This window comes from Moschus berezovskii, chromosome 5, assembly GCF_049115385.1.
Source record: "Moschus berezovskii isolate FMDL1 chromosome 5, NW_MosBer_1.0, whole genome shotgun sequence".
Classification (NCBI taxonomy): Eukaryota; Metazoa; Chordata; class Mammalia; order Artiodactyla; family Moschidae; genus Moschus; species Moschus berezovskii.
The window spans coordinates 107,253,276-107,272,580 of NC_142464.1; the positions used below are offsets into that span (position 1 = coordinate 107,253,276).

General features: G+C 39.5%; 1 protein-coding gene and 1 long non-coding RNA gene across 10 annotated transcripts in view; one reads left to right on the top strand and one right to left on the bottom strand.

Moving 5' to 3' along the window:
- The window catches only part of LIN54 (lin-54 DREAM MuvB core complex component), a 64,469-nt gene that overhangs the window by 19,535 nt on the left and 25,629 nt on the right, over nucleotides 1-19,305 (bottom strand). For all 9 annotated transcript variants that reach the window (XM_055435161.2, XM_055435156.2, XM_055435159.2 and 6 more), the window contains one exon: nucleotides 18,464-18,606. In XM_055435161.2, the coding sequence (XP_055291136.1) occupies nucleotides 18,464-18,606 (143 nt within the window). The remainder of the gene's footprint in view (nucleotides 1-18,463; nucleotides 18,607-19,305) is intronic.
- Nucleotides 746-4,401, top strand: LOC148777894 (uncharacterized). The gene is made up of 3 exons (XR_016037469.1): nucleotides 746-767; nucleotides 2,023-2,121; nucleotides 4,123-4,401. It is a non-coding gene; the product is annotated as an uncharacterized LOC148777894 (long non-coding RNA).

Sequence of the window (19,305 nt, forward strand, 5' to 3'; positions counted from 1 at the left end):
TATGGCAGAAAGTGAAGAGGAACTCAAAGGCCTCTTGATGAAAGTGAAAGAGGAGAGTGAAAGAGGAATGTGAGCTTGAAGCTCAACATTCAGAAAACGAAGATCATGGCATCTGGTCCCATCACTTCATGGGAAACAGATGGGGAAACAGTGGAAACAGTGTCAGACTTTATTTTTTTGGGCTCCAAAATCACTGCAGATGCTGATTGCAGCCAGGAAATTAAAAGACGCTTACTCCTTGGAAGGAAAGTTATGACCAACCTAGACAGCATATTAAAAAGCAGAGACATTACTTTGCCAACCAAGGTCCGTCTAGTTAAGGCTATGGTTTTTCCCGTGGTCATGTATGGATGTGAGAGTTGGACTGTGAAGAAAGCTGAGCGCCAAAGAATTGATGCTTTTGAACTGTGGTGCTGGAGAAGACTCTTGAGAGTCCCTTGGACTGCAAGGAGATCCAACCAGTCCATCCTAAAGGAGATCAATCCTGGGTGTTCACTGGAAGGACTGATGCTAAAGCTGAAACTCCAATACTTTGGCCACCTCATGCGACGAGTTGACTCACTGGAAGAGTCTGATGCTGGGAGGGATTGGGGGTGGGAGGAGACGGGGACGACAGAGAATGAGATGGCTGGATGGCATCACCGACTCGATGGACATGAGCTTGAGTGAACTCCGGGGAGTTGGTGATGGACAGGGAGGCCTGGCGTGCTGTGATTCATGGGGTCGCGAAGAGTGGGACACGACTGAGCGACTAAACTGAAGTGCAGGTCTGCTGAGAAATTCTCTACCCTTTGTTTCTCAAAAAATATCTAATCCTTTTTGTTTAATCTGTATCTCTTTTGCTGACAAACTCATCTACTGAATTCTTAATCTCAGTTTTAAGCTTTCAGTTTGAAAATACTCATCTGATCCTTTTTATAGCTTTTAATTCCCTGCTGGAGTTCTTTGTCTTGTTAAATTGTTGTTCAGTCACTAAGTCGTGTCTGACTCTTTGCAAGCCCATGGACTGCAGCACACCAGGCTTCCCTGTCCTTCACTGTCTCCTGGAGTTTGTTCAAACCATTGAGTCGGTGATGCCATCTAACCACCTCATCCCCTGTCGCCCCCCTTCTCCTCCTGCCTTCAATCTTTCCCAGCATCAGGGTCTTCTCCAGTGAGTCGGATCTTTGTATCAGGTGGCCAAAGTACTGGAGCTTCAGCTTCAGCGTGTCCTTTCAATGATTGTTCAGGGTTGATTTCCTTTAAGACTGACTGGTTTGATCTCCCTGCTTGTCCAAGGGACTCTCAAGACTTTTCTCTAGCATCCCAATTTGAGAGCATCAGTTCTTCGGAACTCAGCCTTTTCTGTGGTCCAACTCTCACACCCACACATGACTACTGGAAAAACCACAGCTTCTGACTAAACAGACCTTTGTTGGCAATGTGATATCTCTGGTTTTTAATATGCTGTCTAGGTTTGTCATAGCTTTTAAATTCCTGAATATATTAATCTTATTTAAAAAGCCAATCTGATAATTATACTACCTAAACTTGTTCTGAATACTCTGGTTTGGTTGCCTGATATGCTTAATGATTTTTGACTGAGTACCAGGCATTGTTTATGAAAAATTAAGTAAATAATTTGAGGCTCAGAATGTTATTTTCCTCCAGAAAGCATTCACATCAGCTTCTGGCAGGCAGTTAAGAGTAGGGGCAGGTTCACTCCTCCCCCAACTAGGACTCCAGGGTTTACCTAGCTTCCTTCTCCTTTTTGGGGCCTGAACCCAAAGTTTTGTCCTTGAGATCTGTAAGACTGAAGGTCTGTTCAGCTCCTCAACTCTCTGGGACCACTTTCTGCTTTTCTTCTCAGTCTCTCAGCCATACCTCACAAATGCCCTAAGGGAAAGGGTCACACTGAACACCAGGAGACTTCTCTAGGCTTCCCCTGACTTCAAGATGGTGACCTATAAGGTCCTGGGTCCCTTGGTGGGTCTCCAATGCCTTCAAACAAATTTTACAAATACGTTTTCTTTTTCTTTTTAGTTGTTCTTGGTGGGCTGATTGGTCTTCACAAGCTAGTCTCGAATAGTCAAAAACAGAAAATCCAGACTGAGTTTTAATCTTGGTTCCAACATTTCCTAGGTAAGTGACGTTATGCAAGTAACTTAGCTTCTCTGAGCTAAGTTTCCTTATTTGAAAATCTTAAAATGGCACCTTTCACACAGGATTGTTATAAGAATTAACTTAGCTAAATTATAGAAGATGTAAACAATAATCACATATTATTGATATAACACTAAAAAAATGTGAACTGCTATTTGTATTATCATTATGCCCGTTATAGATGGGAGGAACTGAAGCTCAGATAGATTTAGTTAACTTCCCCAAGTTCACATAGCTAAGAGCAGCTGAGTTAGGGTTTGGACCAGAGCCAACTCTGAAGCCCATTTTCTTAAGTAAGACGTTGTAATGCCTCCTAGTGTAGACATTTGGACTTCCCTGATGGCTCAGATGGTGAAGAATCCACCTACAATGCAGGAGACCAGGGTTCGATCCCTGGGTTGGGAAGATCCTCTGGAGAAGGAAATGGCAATTGACTCCAGTATTCTTGCCTGGAGAATCCCATGCACAGGGGAGCCTGGCAGGCTACAGTCCATGCAGACTGTAAGTCGGACATGACTAAGCAACTAAACCACCACCACAGAATATGGAATAGAAGTATAAATAGCATTTTAAAAAACTTTTTAATTTTGAAATAATTTTAGATTTCACAAGAGATTGCAAAACTACTACAAAGTTCCCATATGCACTTTTCCCTCCCCCCCAAAAAAAACATCTCATACAACCATAGCACATTATCAAAACCAGGAAACTGACATTTGGTATAATACTATCAACTAAACCACAGACCACACCTTATTCATATTTCACCAGTTTTTATGCACTTTTTTGTATGTACACTAAAGACTATAAATTCATGTAACCTACATCACCATCAAGATACAAAATCTTTCCATCACCACAAAGAGACTCTATTGCACTTCCCTCTATAGTCACAACCCTAATTCTTGGCAACCACTGATTAAATTGCATTTTTAACACCTAAGGCAATGGCAAGCCACTCCAGTACTATTGCCTAGAAAATCCCATTGATGGAGGAGCCTGGTAGGCTGTAGTCCATGGGGTCGCTAAGGGTCGGACACGACTGAGCGACTTCACTTTCACTTTTTACTTTCACACATTGGAGGAGGAAATGGCAACTCACTCCAGTGTTCTTGCCTGGAGAATCCCAGGGACGGGGGAGCCTGATGGGCTGCCGTCTATGGGGTCACACAGAGTCGGACACGACTGAAGTGACTTAGCAGCAGCAACAGCAGCAGCAGCAAAATAAACTAAGTAACATATCAAAGCTACTAATTTTGTAAAAGACAAAAGCATTTGAATACTACACTTAACTGCTTTAAGAATTCACAAGTTGGTACCTTCCTTGGAGAAGCCTGAGAAACTTCATGTGAAGGCATGTCCCTCTGAACATACCACATCAGCAGAAAAATAGTTCACATATATTCAGTAAAAATCTTCAGTTACTGCTATTCCTGATTAACACCACTGACAGTTGGGTTAAAAAGCAAATATCTTAATTTATATTCAACCTAGCTACATTTAACATGTATCAGTGGTTTTCCTGAAAAACATGGACTTGATGTTTTTTTATCTGTACTATTTTTAAGCCATTTTTATTTAAATATTAATGTAATAATTATATAGGGATAGATTTCTTTATTGTTTTCTAATTAGCAAGTACCAGAAGTCCTTGCTTAATTGAAGATTTACCTTAAAGGGGGGAAAAAGGGAATAATAAAATACTCTTCTTGTTCTATAAATGAAGATTCTTATTTAGTGAAGTTGGAGATAGACAGAGGGCTCAATCAATATCCAAACCCTGAATTTGTGGGATTCATATAAATATGTTAGGTTTTTTTTGAGGGGGAGAAGTACACTTTGAAATTTGATTCTGTTTGTAAACACAGCTTAGAAACAAATGTTTGGACCTATGAGTTTTGGTTCCAGTTTGTCTCAATCTTGGGCATACTCTGTCAAGCAACCTAATGCTTCTTTATACCTTTGTCTCTGTCTGTGCAGGGGAGAACGTTACCACTGAATGAAATTCTTATACTGCTTTGGGACACCGGCACAAATCTCGCCATTTTGAACAGATATTAAGATGCTATTTGTTTAATCTACTGCAAAATCAGAATACTACTTTCCTCCATGCTGGTTGGGTACCACTTACTAAAGTTTGTTCTTTATACTTGTTGTTCTTTAAAGCTTATATTTTAAACATAAGCTCTTCAAGATCAGGTAGTACATGAAACAATCTACTTTTATCACATTAATTATGAAGCCCTGAGGTAAACAAAGTTAGACAAAGGCCTTTGCTTATGGGAATTCTTAGAGTCTTTAATATGCCAATGAGCATGAAAGATCTCCTAGATGGGTATGCTGTATATTTCCCAAACTTATTTAAAAACTGCCAAGACCAATGTCAAGGAGCGTACCACCTTCTGTTTTCTTCTAGGAGTTTTATACTTTCAGGTCTTACATACAAGTCTTTAATCCACTTTGAGTCAAATTTTGTGTGTGGTACAAGAGAGTGGTTCAGTTTCATTCTTTTGCATGTGGCTGTCCAGGTTTCCCAATACCCACCGTATATTCTTGGCTCCTTTCTTACAAATTAATTGATCACATACACATGAGTTTATCTCTGGGCTCTCTATTGTGCTCCACCGATCAATTTTTCTGTGTTTATACCAATACCACACTGTTTTGACTATTACAGTTTTATAATATAGTTTGAAATCAGGAATTTATAGGGTTCCATCATAATACGTTTTTTAGAAATTTGTGACAGAATGTTTATAGACCTTATCATCATGGAAAAACTATATTTATATTATCCTAATTTCCAAACTTTAGGTTACTAAAATAAACCTACCAGTTTGAAAGGTTTAAAATGCTTTCAAGCTATAAGAGACAAATGAGAAAATGAGAAAAGATAGATATTATAAATATTACATGACTAAAGACAGAGTCAAACCTTGGGATGGATACTAGAACTTTTGGCACTGATGTACTGACTGGTGAAATATTATGAAAAAGGTGTTCATTTGCCCGTCTTTCATGGATATTAACCTAATTTACGCTTTATTTACAGTTACAGTGACAAAGATAAGTAATTTAAATGTGATGTGTTAGAATCTATGGGAGCATTCAAGGAAAGGGTCAAATGACCATATCAGGCAAGTTCAGACAATGTGATTTAGGGGGCAGCAGTCTTATAAAAACCAGAAAGCAGGGAATTCCCTCGTGGTTCAGTGTTTAGGACTCTGTGCTTCCACCCTAGGTGTTACAGCTATTTTTAAATTTTATGCCTCAAAAGACACTGTCAACAGAGTAAAATGGTAACTCACAGAACAGCAGAAATTTGCAAATCATATGTATAATGGGGGGCCGAGATCCAGAAAATATAGGGAACTTCTAAAACACAAACAAATCAATTAAAAAATGGGCCAAGAATTTGAATATACATTTCTCCAAAGTATCATCACCTGGTAGCTCAGATGGTAAAGACTTTGCCTGCAGTGCAGGAAACCTGGGTTCAATCCCTGGATCAGGAAGATCCCCTAGAGAAGGAAATAGCAAACCACTCCAGTATTTCTGCCTTGAAAATCCCATGGACAGAGAAGCCTGGTAGGCTACAGTCCATGGGATCACAAGAGTTGGACACAACTTAGCAACTAAACCATCAAGGCATCATCAGTTCAATGGACATGAGTTTCAGCAAACTCCAGGAGATAGTGAAACAGGGAAGACTGGAGTGCTGCAGTCCATGAAGTTGCAAAGAGCTGGACACGACTGAGTGACTGAACAACAAAGATACACAATGACCAATAAAGACATGAAAAAATACTTGAACATCATTAATCATTAGTGAAAGATGAAAGCTACAATGATACACCACCTCACATACACTGGGATGGCTACTATCAGAAAAACAGTGTTGGCATGAACACAGACATGAGAACCCTTGTGCACTGCTGGTGGGAATGTAAAATAGTGCAGTTACTGTGGAAAACAGTTGGTGGTTCCTTAAAAAAGTAAACACAGCATTACCACATGATCCAGGAATTCAGCTTCTGGGTATACACTCAAAAGAACCAAAAGCAGTACATCAACATGAATTAGCCATAGGTATACACATGTCCCCTTCTTCTTGAACCTCCCTCCCAGCTCCCACCCCATCCTACCCCTCTGGGTTATTACAGAGCCGCTGTTTGAGTTCCCTGAGCCATACAGCAAATTTCCATTGGCTAGCTATTTTACACGTGGTAGTGTATATGCTTCCATGCTGCTTTCTCCATTTGTCTCACCCTCTCCTTCTCCCCCATGTCCATAGTTCTGTTCTCTATGTCTGCATCTCCACTGAAAGTGGAAGTCTCTCAGTCGTGTCTGACTCTTTGCAACCCCATGGACTATACAGTCCATGGAATTCTCCAGGCCAGAATACTAGAGTGGGTAGCCTTTCCCTTCTCCAGGGGATCTTCTCAACCCAGGGATCAAACCCAGGTCTCTTGCATTGCAGGCGAATTCTTTACCAGCTGAGCCACAAGAGAAGCCCAAGAATACTGGAGTGGGTAGCCTATCCCTTCTCCAGTGTATCTTCCTGACCCAGGAATCGAACCAGGGTCTCCTGCATTGCAGGTGGATTCTTTACCAACTGAGCTACCAGGGAATTATAACATATATAATTATAGTTATGCTGCCCTGCAAATAGATTCATCAGTACCATCTTTCTAGATTCCATATATACATGTTAATATATGATACTTTTCTCTTTTTTACTTCACTCTGTATAATAGGCTCTAGGTTCATACACCTCATTAGAAATGACTCAATTATCTTTCAATTAAAAATAACTTAAAAAAAATTCAATAAAAAAGGACCACGTTATCAGAGAGATTTTAACGAAATGAATTCAAAGCAGGGTCTCTAAAAGATATTTGTACACCTATGTTCATAGTAACATTAGTCATAAGAGCTAAAATATGGAAACAGTCCAAGTGTTCCTCCACAAATGAATATACATACAATGGTGCATTCATTATCCAGCCTTTAAAAGGCAGGAAATTCTGAATGGTGAACCTTGAGGACACTATGCTAAGCGAAATAAGCCAATAACGAATAACAAATAATCTATAATCTGTTTTATGAAATAGAGTAGCCAAAATCCCAGTGACAGAAAATAGATTTGTGGCTGTCAAGGGCTAGGGAGAGGGAAGAATGGGTACAGAGCCTGAGTTTTCTAAGACAGAAAGTGCTCTGGAGATGGATGGTGGAGAAGACTGCACAACAATATGAATGCACTTAATACCACTGAACTGAACACTGAAAAATGTATACAAAGACGGCACATTTTATGCTGTGTGTATTTTACCACAATATAAAAATCAGATGCCCATCCTGCAAGATGTGTTATATAAACCAGTCAGGGTCAAACTGGTAGACAAGTGAATACGAATTTAACCATTCCATCATGCTTAAAAACCAAGAATAAATCTATTTGTTCTTGTGCTTAATTTGTAATAAAATATTATATGTAAAATAGTTACATAAAACTAGATAACAATTTTTTAATGGGTAAATAAAACACTGGGAGTAAGAAAGCCTGACCTAAGCATAGATCGAAACTCAAAACTCACAACTGAAGACACTACTTTGACAAATTTAATGTGCAAAATGTCTGGCAAGGATAAAAAGATGAAACCAACTGAGAAAAAGGTTTGTAACCACAGATAACAAAGGAGTACTTTACATAACATGCTATGAGCTTGTTTTAGTTCACAAACAAAAAAGACAAACCACCCAAAGAGCATCAGAGTTCAGAGGAAGAGTCCAGAAGACACACAAATATGAAGAATTTTTAAAAATACAAGTCTATTTGAGATCTTTAAATCAGTTATGTTGACGAACTAGAAATGACTGATAAACAAGAGAGCACAGAAGGAGATCCATACAAATACAGCCAACTGGCCTCTGACTACAGAGGTCGAAGGTCCGTCTAGTCAAGGCTATGGTTTTTCCAGTGTTCATGTATGGACGTGAGAGTTGGACTGTGAAGAAGGCTGATCGCCGAAGAATTGATGCTTTTGAACTGTGGTGCTGGAGAAGACTCTTGAGAGTCCCTTGGACTGCAAGGAGATCCAACCAGTCCATTCTAAAGGAGATCAGTCCTGGGTGTTCATTGGAAGGACTGATGCTAAAGCGGAAACTCCAATACTTTGGACACCTCATGCGATGAGTTCACTCACTGGAAAAGACTCTGATGCTGGGAAAGGTTGGGGGCGGGAGGAGAAGGGGACAACAGAGAATGAGATGGCTGGATGGCATCACCGACTCGATGGACATGAGCTTGAGTGAACTCCGGGAGTTGGTGATGGACAGGGAGGCCTGGCGTGCTGTGATTCATGGGGTCACAGAGAGTCGGACACGACTGAGCGACTGAACTGAACTGAACTGACCTCTGACTAAGCAACAAAGGCAATTCAATGGAGAAAGGCTATTTTCAACAAATGATGCTGGGACACAGGACATCCAAACACAAAAAGTGAATGTCAACACAGATCTGATATTTTTCACATATGGATCACAGACCTAAAACTATAAAACTAAACTACAAAGCTCCTAGAAGAAAACAGGAGAAAAGTTAGGTTACCCTGGGTTTGGTAATGACTTTTTAGCTACAATACCAAAAGTACAATCCATGAAAGAAAAAACTGATGAGTCAAACTTCATTAAAACTGAAAATTTCTGCTCTGTAAAAGACACCGTTGAAAAAAATAAAAAGACACTCCAAAGACTGGAAGAAAATACCTGTAAAACACATACAGGAGTCATCTGAGTTGTATTCCAGAAATTCTCAAAACAAAATGGCACCATAGCGATGCAACCAGCAAACTCCAGGCTATGAAAAATATAGGATGTAAACAACTTGATTTTTTTTTTAAAGGACAAGAGGAAAAAAGGAAGATGAGGAAAGTAAGAGAAATAGCAATCATTCACAAACTTTTCTGAATCCCAAGTTTAAGCACAGTGTAAAAATTTAGGTGCCTGGGGAAATGTGAATTAACTAGATATTTAACGGCATTAATGGAATGTGAGTAAGTTAAAAGAAAAAGTATCCCTTTTTATGGTATATACATAACAAAATACCTACAGATAAAATGACATGATTTACTTTTTAAAAAAGTGGGAAGTGTTACAGATGATAACACAATAGTGAATAATTCCAAAGTTGGATGAAGGGTACACAGGGGTTAATTATACTATTCTAACTTTTTAGCAAATTATAAATTTCTATAGTAAAAAAGTTTCTAATAATATTGCAACAGGACCCCACAGGCATTCAAACATCATTAATTATAATTATAAAGCATAAAAACAAAACCAACACAGTAACATAGAAAAGAAATTCTCTGCTACTGGGTGCTGATATGAGAAACATATTTATCTACAAAGTAACTTAGGCAACTGAATTAATGGGACTGAACCTACAGTCACCCTAACTCTCTTAATCAATCTTGAAACAACCTATGTCAAAGTTTATCAGGAAAACAGATCCCCTTCACTTCAAACTGTACTCACAGGACCATCCCCATTTAAGAGACTCACAGCAAAAGCAAAAGCTATCAACTTCTAAAACCTCTGTCCCAAAAGTGTTTTCTCAACTTCCCAATAACGTCATTGCTCGTATCACTTCTTACCTGGATATTAAAACACATTCAAAATCAGCTCATGATTCATCTCTACCTGCTTTGAATCCACCACACAAACACTGCCTAAGTAATTAGACATTTTATAAGTCTCCATTTAATGACAAAATTAAGTCTAAATTTGCTTGGTTTTGAAAATTATCCAAAATCTAAGCCTATCTTTATATGTTCTCCACTCCCTGCAAAAGATTACTAATTCCAATCAGAGCAGCTATCTTACTACTCCGTATGCATGTACTCTCACAGGTATACATATGTGTACATTATAAATATTTTTACCTCCAATCCTTCACTCTTGTGGCTGACATCCACTCCAGTTCTACCCATTAAAAAAGTCTTAGCTCAGGGATCCCTTCTCTGATCGTCCCAACTACAGCTGAATCCTCTTATATAGGAGCTCATGTCATCACTTCAGCTTTTGTAATTTTATATTTTTGTATATCATTTAAAGTCATTTCTGTCACATTCCCTGCCACACCTTCACAGACTTTAGGTCCCACATGTCTATTTTTACTCTATTTCCCCAAAGAGTACAGCCCCTAACACACGGCAGGTACTGCTGAGCGGAGAATGAAGGAATGCCAGGACTTCTTTTTCTTTTCTCTGTAGTTTCACCTCACCTTGCCTATACACACAACTTAGCACCTATTTCATTGTTTATTATTATTTTACATGCATTCAATTCTGTCTGACCAACCACCATAAGCTCCTCCATAGTTTCCACAGCCTCAGCACACAGCACACACTGACCTACTATAGCCATTCACAAACAGAGAAGGAAAGAGTGACTCTGTTTACTGGCTGCACCATGCAGCACATGGGATCTTAGTTCCCTGACCAGGAATCCAATTTGTACAAACCCTCTGCCCTGGAAGTGTGGAGACCTGACCACTGGACTGTCAGGGAAGTCTCCAAGAGTGACTGTTAATAACAGGAAATCTTCATTATTGTTCAGGCTTCCAGTTTATTGCCTAATTAATGTCAATTACTTGTGTTAATATAGCACCGCTGCTGCTGCTGCTGAGTCACTTCAGTCGTGTCTGACTCTGTGTGACCCCATAGACAGAAGCCCACCAGGCTCCCCCGTCCCTGGGATTCTCCAGGCAAGAACACTGGAGTGGGTTGCCATTTCCTTCTCCAAATATAGCACTACTTACTCTATATATGGACAATTACACTACAGACTGCTTACTGCTAACCAAAATCCATATTCTCTTCTGCTTCCTAGGCATACAACCAGGTTACATTTCCTAGGCTCTCTTGCAGTCAAGGTAAGGCCACAAGACCTTTAGCTAGTGAAGTGAAAAATACACCACGCATCTGGTCTGGTCCATAAATGTACCGACATGTACCTTTTCCCTGACTTTTCCCTGTTCCAGTTGGTTGGAATGGAGATAACCTTCAGGGAGACTGAGCACATCATTCAGTTTACTGTAATTTCTAGCCCATTATAAACATTAGCATTTAAGAAAATAAAACTGTCACATTACCTTTTTAAATGTATTCAATGGAATCAAATCAACATAGTGATTTGATACTCACCAGTATCTATTACATTTTTTAAAATATAAATAAAGAACTCTTTAGCAGTCAGAAATTTACATTATTCCTTTTCCTCTATGAACTTGTGTTTGAATTTCATATCCTCTAAAAATTTTATTCTAGTGTAACATTTTTATCTTTGAAATTCTTTTATCATAATTCTCTGTAACAAAAAAGTGTGTATAAACTGAAAATTTAAAAACATTTTGTGTCACCCTGATGTTGGAGAGGGGAATGGTAATCCAATCCAGTATTCTTGCCTGGAGAATCCCATGAAAAGAGGAGTCTGGCGGGATACAGTCCATGGGATTGCAAAGAGTCAGACATGACTGAGCACACACATTACCCTTTATGTAAAGCTCTATGTGTTAAATAATTTTATCTTGACTGAGTTCATAATACAGTTATAGTATACATTGAAAACAACAAATACATTACAAATTGTGATTATTACAATATAAAAATTTTATTGAAATGCATCGCTCCATAAGATGATGGGGCTCATTTTAAAAGATTACTTTCTGTATCCATAAATGTATATTATATATCACCAGAGTGAGAGTTCAGCATCAATTCTATTCCTATTTGTAAATAAACACTGAAAAACATTATTTTCATAAATCTATATATAGGAACAAAGATATTTATTATAATAATATACATTAATACTTAGAATTCCTTCTGAGTTTTATACCCAAAATCACATTGTATTCTACCATCAAAAATTATTTCTAATGATCTATAAACCTACTTATGTCCTCCTTCAATTTAGTAGGAAAAAAAACTGGAAACTATCTGAACTACTAGCAAACTAATTTTTAATAATCTGCAGTCATTTGTTTTATCAGTTTCTAGGAAATATGACCAAAACCTACCAAATGACAGGTGCACTGTTTACATTCAGAAATAGGAAAAAACATTTTTTTAATTACTAACTTCTTATGGTGGTGATAATGTTCTTTATTTTCACGGAGAATTTTTTTGTCGCATAGATGTATACATTTAAGCTGAAAACATCTGAATGTTTAAGATTTGCATATTTGTACCTTTAAGATTTGCATTTTTCAGTATATGTGAATTTTTCCTCAAAACGAAAAAGAAAACCCTCTAAACAAACAGAGAATTCTAGTTAATGGTATGCTTCGAATATGGGGGGAAAAGTATACTGAATATGTGCAACTTACTTTGAAAGGCATTTTAAAAATAAGATGATTAATGGAGAGAAGGATGGGTAAATGAATGATAAAGCAACTATAGTAAAATGCTGAATCTAGAGTTTAATTACAGAAGAAGCTTTACAGAATTCTACCCATGCCAGAAGACCCAGAAGGAGGAAGAGTTCAAGAAGTTGTCCTGGTCATAGATTTCAGAGGAGTAAGAAACTTTTCATTTGTACACAGCTTATGCTCTGAAATTCCTGCCCTGGGACTGAAGTACATTCTGCATCCTAAATGGCTATGTGATGATTCAATTACCAACAGATCTTCCCTGTTTGCCAAATAAGGCCAAAAAAGAGGAGCACTCCCCTGGGTAGGAGAGAAAAACCGACAAGAGTGTGAATAAGGTAGTTTCAAGGATGTCCAGGATAACTTCCATAGACTTTTAAAGGTAAAGACCAGGATATTTTGAAAATGTATTTGTATTCATTATAAAGATAGTCAGGGGGGGAAAAAAAAAGAACCCATCCATCAACATCAGGTAAAGGGTGACCAGGCCTTACATTTTAAGAATATTTACTTACTCTAAGACCAAATTAGTGAGAAAGAAAGAGTTTTGAGGTTTCTAACCCTTGTTTCTTTGATCCAACTTTCCAGGACCCAAACTCTACAAATCTTTACATCTTCTGAACTTCAGGTATCCAAAAATTTAACTGAAGTCTTTCTAATCAGGTTTGTTAAGAATCAACAACCCAGCTTTAGTGCTTGTGCTAAGTTATTCACCTTTAATAGAATAGTTTCCCCATTCTAGATGTACAAGCTTTTTTTAGAAAAAAAAAAAAAAGGCCCAGACAGCATTCTAAAATGAAAGCCAGACTTAAAGATAACCTGAATGCTGCAACCATCAGATAAGGACTTTAAAATAACTATGATCAAAATGTTAACAGGCCTAGCGGAAAAGGAAAACAACACGCAATGGACAGAGGGGAGTGTCAGTAAAGAGACGGATACTATAAAAAAGAGCCAAATGGAAATGATAGAAATACAGTAAACACAATTATCAGGGATGAAGAAGTCCTTCAGTGGGCCCTTAAGTAGATTCCACACAACTGAGGAAAGAATCCATTAATTTGAAGACAGGTCAATAGAAATGACCCAAGTGAAACAAAGAAAAAGTGGGGAGGGAGCAGAACAGAGCATCCAAGAGCTTCGGAACGATCTCAGTCTAGCCCTTTTGAAACCAGAGTCCTAGAATGAAGAGAAACAAAGAATGAGGCAGAGGAAAGAGTTGAAGAGATATAGTCCAAAGTTTTCCAAAAATAAAAGACAATAAATCAGAGGTCCAAGAAGCTTTAAAATTGAGATACATACACACTTTTGGCGTAGTGGTAGTGGTAAAGAACCCACCTGCCAATGCAAGAGAAGTAAGCGACGCGTGTTTGAACCCTGGGTCAGGAAGATCCCCTGAAGAAGGGAATGGCAACCCATTCCAGTATTCTTGCCTGGAGAATCCCAGGATTCATGGACAGAGGAGCCTCGCAGCATACAGCCCATGGGATCGCAAAGAGTTGGACATGACTGAAGTGACTTAGCATGCATGCATGCACTTTAAAAAGAAAAGAACAGGAACAAAACACACATCTGGACACATAATAGGTCCCCCCTTCCAGGCTCGATGGCATAAAGGGTGGAAGCACGGTCCACACTCCAGAGATCTGCAGGGGAAACAGTGCCATCAGGAAGAGTCAGGTATCCATTAGAGAAAAAGATAAAGCAATCTTTGGTGAAGAGGTTGAGGGTTTAGGGGATTATTTTGCTTATGAACCCCAGATAGGGTATGGTGGGAGTGTTTCAAGAGTTGGGGGTGGGTAGTAGGTAAGGAGACAGAAGATATGAGAAAGGAAAGGTAATCGAGGAGTCTGGCTCTTTTGATGATACCCAGTATCATATAAACAGGAATAAATAATGAGAGAAGTCCTGGCAGATTCAAGGAAGACGATGGTCAGACTGTGAGTGCTGGCAGGGAAGGAAGGAGGGGTGTTTGAGGTTTCTTTTGACCACTTTCGATTAATGGGAGCAAGGACATCTCCAGCAAATCCTAATTTTTTGGTCTTTTTCTTAATTGACTGATTCTTCTTAACACTTGAAATTTGAGACCATCTTCCCTTCCCACTTTTTTAAGTTTCTCATACTACCTCTCTTATTCCTTCTCTTCCACTGGCTTCTTTTCTTCTACCCATTCTTAATATCAGTCCTGCCTTTCTTTTCACTCCCCACACAACCTCATGCTCCCTGGCTGACTTCATCCACATGCACAGTTTTAGCCATTACCTATTCAGCTTCCTAAAGGACATCCTTCTTTAGACAGGCAGTGGGCACTTCAATGTCAAACAGCTCCAAGAGCTAAACAATATATTTTTGCCCAAACCAGCTATTCCTTCTGTATTTCCTCTCTAGGATAAAGGGATAATGGGAGTTCTTTCCTGTCTTAAAATGTGGCTCTAGTGAAACTTTCAAAGCTGAGAACGACAAATGATAAACTCCCCTATTCTCTAAAAAGAACAAACTATCCATGCCAGAGTGAGTTGCTAAAGGACAGTACCCCTATTATCCACCTGCTGCCTATCGAAAATGAAACAAAACAGAGTAGAAACAGAAGCGAATTCATAAGCATAGATAACGCTAGGGCTTTACACCTTAGTGAGAACAAGGGCAGGGGTTCCCCCAGAAAATCTCTGGGACAGCCTGGGAAACTTGACATCTCAATCTTTGGCTGGTGATATAGATAAAGGAACTCTTAAGCCCATTTGGGTTTAGCCACCAGAAGGACCTGACATACATCCCCAGGAATTTAGGCCTTATGTGAACATGGGTCCCAGCCAGTAAAAAGCAAGAGGTTAGATGGAGGGACTTCCCTGGTGGTGCAGTAGATAAGAATCTGCCTGCCAATGCAGGGGATATGGGTTCGATCCCTGGTCCGGGAAGATCCCTCATGCTTAGGCCCAACTAAGCCCAAAAGCCACAACTACTGAGCCCACGAGCTACGACTACTGAAGCCTGTGTGCCCAGAGTCTGTGCTCTGCAAAAGAGAAGCCACAGCAATGAGAAGGCCACTCACTGCGGTGAAGAATAGTCTCCACTCACCAGAGCTACAGAAAGCTCGCGAGCACAGCCAAAGGTAAAACCAATCAATAAATAAGTAATTTTTTAAGAAGAGGCTGGAAGGAGCTTCAGAAGAGCAGAGCAAGGACACAGAGGACCACAGTCAGAGGAGCTACGCTTCTTACCACCGGACTCTATAGGTCTCGCATTAGCCAAAGAGATGCTGTGGAAGGGATAGAGCATTTGCTAGGCCAAAGACACGTGCCATCTTGAGGAAGGATACTCAGCAGTAACAGGCTGCAGGTGGACTACTGGAGGCGAGAAGACTGCCAAAGGCAGCTGGCGTGTGTTCCAGGCAGGAAACTGGGCAACGTGGGCACACCACGGGGTGCAGAACCCATCCTAAACGCACTTGGACACCTGCCACACAGAGGGTACCGGCGGCTGGACTACAACAGTCCCAGTCACGTAAAACTTTGTCCTTTCTCTTCTAATCTTCCTGCCAATCAGAAGCCAAATGCAGAAAGAGGGAGGAAGTAGAAGAGTGAAGTAACCACACACAGCACCCCTCCACTGCATGGACCCTGAGTCATGATTAGGTGCAAGTCACCTCCATTCAACTGGATGTAAGATTTGGAGTAGACTTTTCATACCTTTGAATTTAATCATCGCAATAAGGCTCATTCTTGTAGTAAAAATGATGTCTTGTCAAAGAGGCAGGGAAGGAAGATTCAACAGGGCTGAAGTCAAGGATAAAAGGAAAATAAAGCCAGTTCTTACTTGTCTGCCATCAGATAGAGTCCATATACCAGTCCACAGTGCCACCACCGACTCTTGTTACTCAAGTCAGGAATCTAGGAGTCATCCCCCAGAGTCTCCCTCTTCCAAACACCCTGGCATCCGGTCATTATGTCTTAAACACATCTGTTCTCCCTGGCCCTTGAGCTACTAAGCTAGCTCGAATCTGAAGTACTAACATAATCTAATTTAATGATTCTCTACCCTGGCCTACACTTTATTATTATTATTTTTTAATTTGAGTATAATTGCTTTACAATGTTGTGTGACCTACACCTTAACATTTTTAAATATTATTTTTAATACCTAGGCCCCAGTCTAGAGACTGATTTTAATGGGATCAGACAGATGCCAGCCACGAGGTTTTTCCAAGAGGTCCCCAGGCACTTTGCAAGTGCAGCCAAGACTGAGAATAACTAACCTAACTGGTCTCTTCTAGAATCCAGGCTTCTCTTTCTCCAAACTATCTTTCATTATGCTATAAGAGTCATCTTTTTAAAAATGCAAATTTCATATTATCCCACAGTAGTTTGTTTTCAATCTAGGCTACCCCTTTAGAATCACATAGTGTAAAAATTCCTGATACCAGGCCTAACTCCAGACCAATTAAAACAGAGGCCCTGGGGATAAGAACCAGGCCGTGGTATTTATCAGAGCTCCCCAGATGACTCTAATGTGCAGACAAGGTTGAGAACCATTGTCCTAGAAGCAATGGGAAGTCAGAGCAAGTCTTTAAGAACAGTAAAATCCAAACTCCCCTGAGGGGAGCAAAACCTTGCTTCTCACCTTAGCACCCTCAGCTTTCACACTACCAAGGCAATCTAGCTCCCTACACTACATTTATACATGGGCCATGCTTTTATGCTTTCATGTAAAGTATGACCTCAATTCACCCACAGCCAAGGCCCAAACCACCTTTAAGGTTAAGACCTTTCAGGAACAGCAGCCTTTGTACAAAAACCCCTGACACATACAGCGGGCTCATCGATCCACTTGTAACTGTGACAATCCTGTAGAGTAATTTTTAACTTTTAAGTCTAACTTGCCTACTGAACTACCTGAAACTTAAAGCTTATCTATGCTTTTATGCCTAGCGTATCACTATGAAGAACACACAGTGAGCACTCAAAATTTCCATTAAATTCATTCCATTTAAGTAAATAATTATCTGTATTATTATGCAGGTAGGAGATCATTTTAATAAACTGTAATAGACACCATATTTATACCTTATAGTCAAGTCTTACTGAAACAGAAGCCAACGGTTAGACTTTTTAAACATGTAAGGCAAACATTTAATGTTCATTCTATTCATGAATAGAGTAACAAGTTAAGGGAAAAGGCAGGTAAAAATGGTAGTGTGTTTCCAGAATCCCAAGGGTGACTCCTTACAGAACAGATTCCTGGCTTTTCCCCTGAACATATCCATTCAAATATACTTTTTTCAAAATGCTATGCTGTATAATGACATCTGTACATTTTAGAAACATGAGCTAAGACTACCTACTTCACCTAAAATGATAGGTACTTCACACTGTTAAAATGAAAACAAATTATGACAAGTTTTCAAATGCTCTGAATGAACTGTGTTGACCCAGTAATATGGTAATCGGCATTTGATGGCAATTTCTAGGACTCTGCGTGCTGTTACCCAGCAAAATCTTAGCTCTCCATAAAGTCAAGGACAGCTTAAGCAGAAGACATCATATCCTATTTTCAAAAAGCCTGCATTTAGCATTTTATAGTCACTATGCATGTGACTGACCCAAAGAAAATAACTGTGCACAAATATAAACTGACGAGGAATCACATACTTACATAAAATACTTCATTCAAAAGATCTATGTTGTACCCACATTCACATGGGCCATGGAAATCATCCTAGCATGCAAAATGACTACTGTGTTACCACGCGTTTAGAGTTAAGTTTTTTATCTGTCATACATTCTTGATTACTAAATCTGGTATTCACCAAATACCTATTAATTGTTTGGGAATATAAATAAAGTCATTAACTACAATACTTGGCATTTGTGGCTAAGTCTCTTTTTTTACCTTATTTGGCGATTTCAAAGGTGAGATGGCTATTTTATTTGGTGTCTGTGTTGTAGAATTTAAAGTTGATCCAATAACACCACTTTCAGATATTGTTATGGTCTTTGATGGAGTCCCCGGAGTAGACTGTGAAAGAACCCTACCTGCAAATGAGAGGCAGCACATCAGTTTGACTTTTCAATAATCGTATAAAAACGAACCTGGTGATGATTTACACCCACTGCAGTACATATGCTCAATACTTCACATGTAGCCACATATGAACTGAAACATGTAAGGAGGTCTAATGAACCATGGTGAACCTAATGAACTATGATGAACCTAGACAGAAAGAAACAAAACAATGCTTCTTAGTAACACTTAGCATCTTAATACCACCTTATGAAAGTCCACAAAACACCTCTGCTCACATTCTCATCAAAACTGTTTTGTGGGGGTTTTTTGGCACGCTCTGGGGATCTCAGTTCTCCAACCAGGGACTGAAGCTACACCCTTGCAGTGAAAGCACTGAGCCCCAACCACTGGACCACCAGAGAAGGGCCTCATCAATACTGTTAAGTGATACCATCAGAAAATGGGCTCAGAACAAGTATGCAGTATGTCCCGTGAAAGGGGCTCCCAAAGTCAGGATGTGAATCCAAGCCTTAAAGCTTCAGTCTCTGTTCTCTACCTCAGCTTCTTGCTATTTGAACTTAAACCTCAGCATAGAATCTAAGTCCACATCTATAAAACAGGCAGTTACTGGGCTAACCTGAACAGTCTGGAAATATACTTCCAGAATAACAGAGAAAAACTGCACTGTGTCTGGATGGCTAACGGAACTGGAAATCAGAAGATGAAGA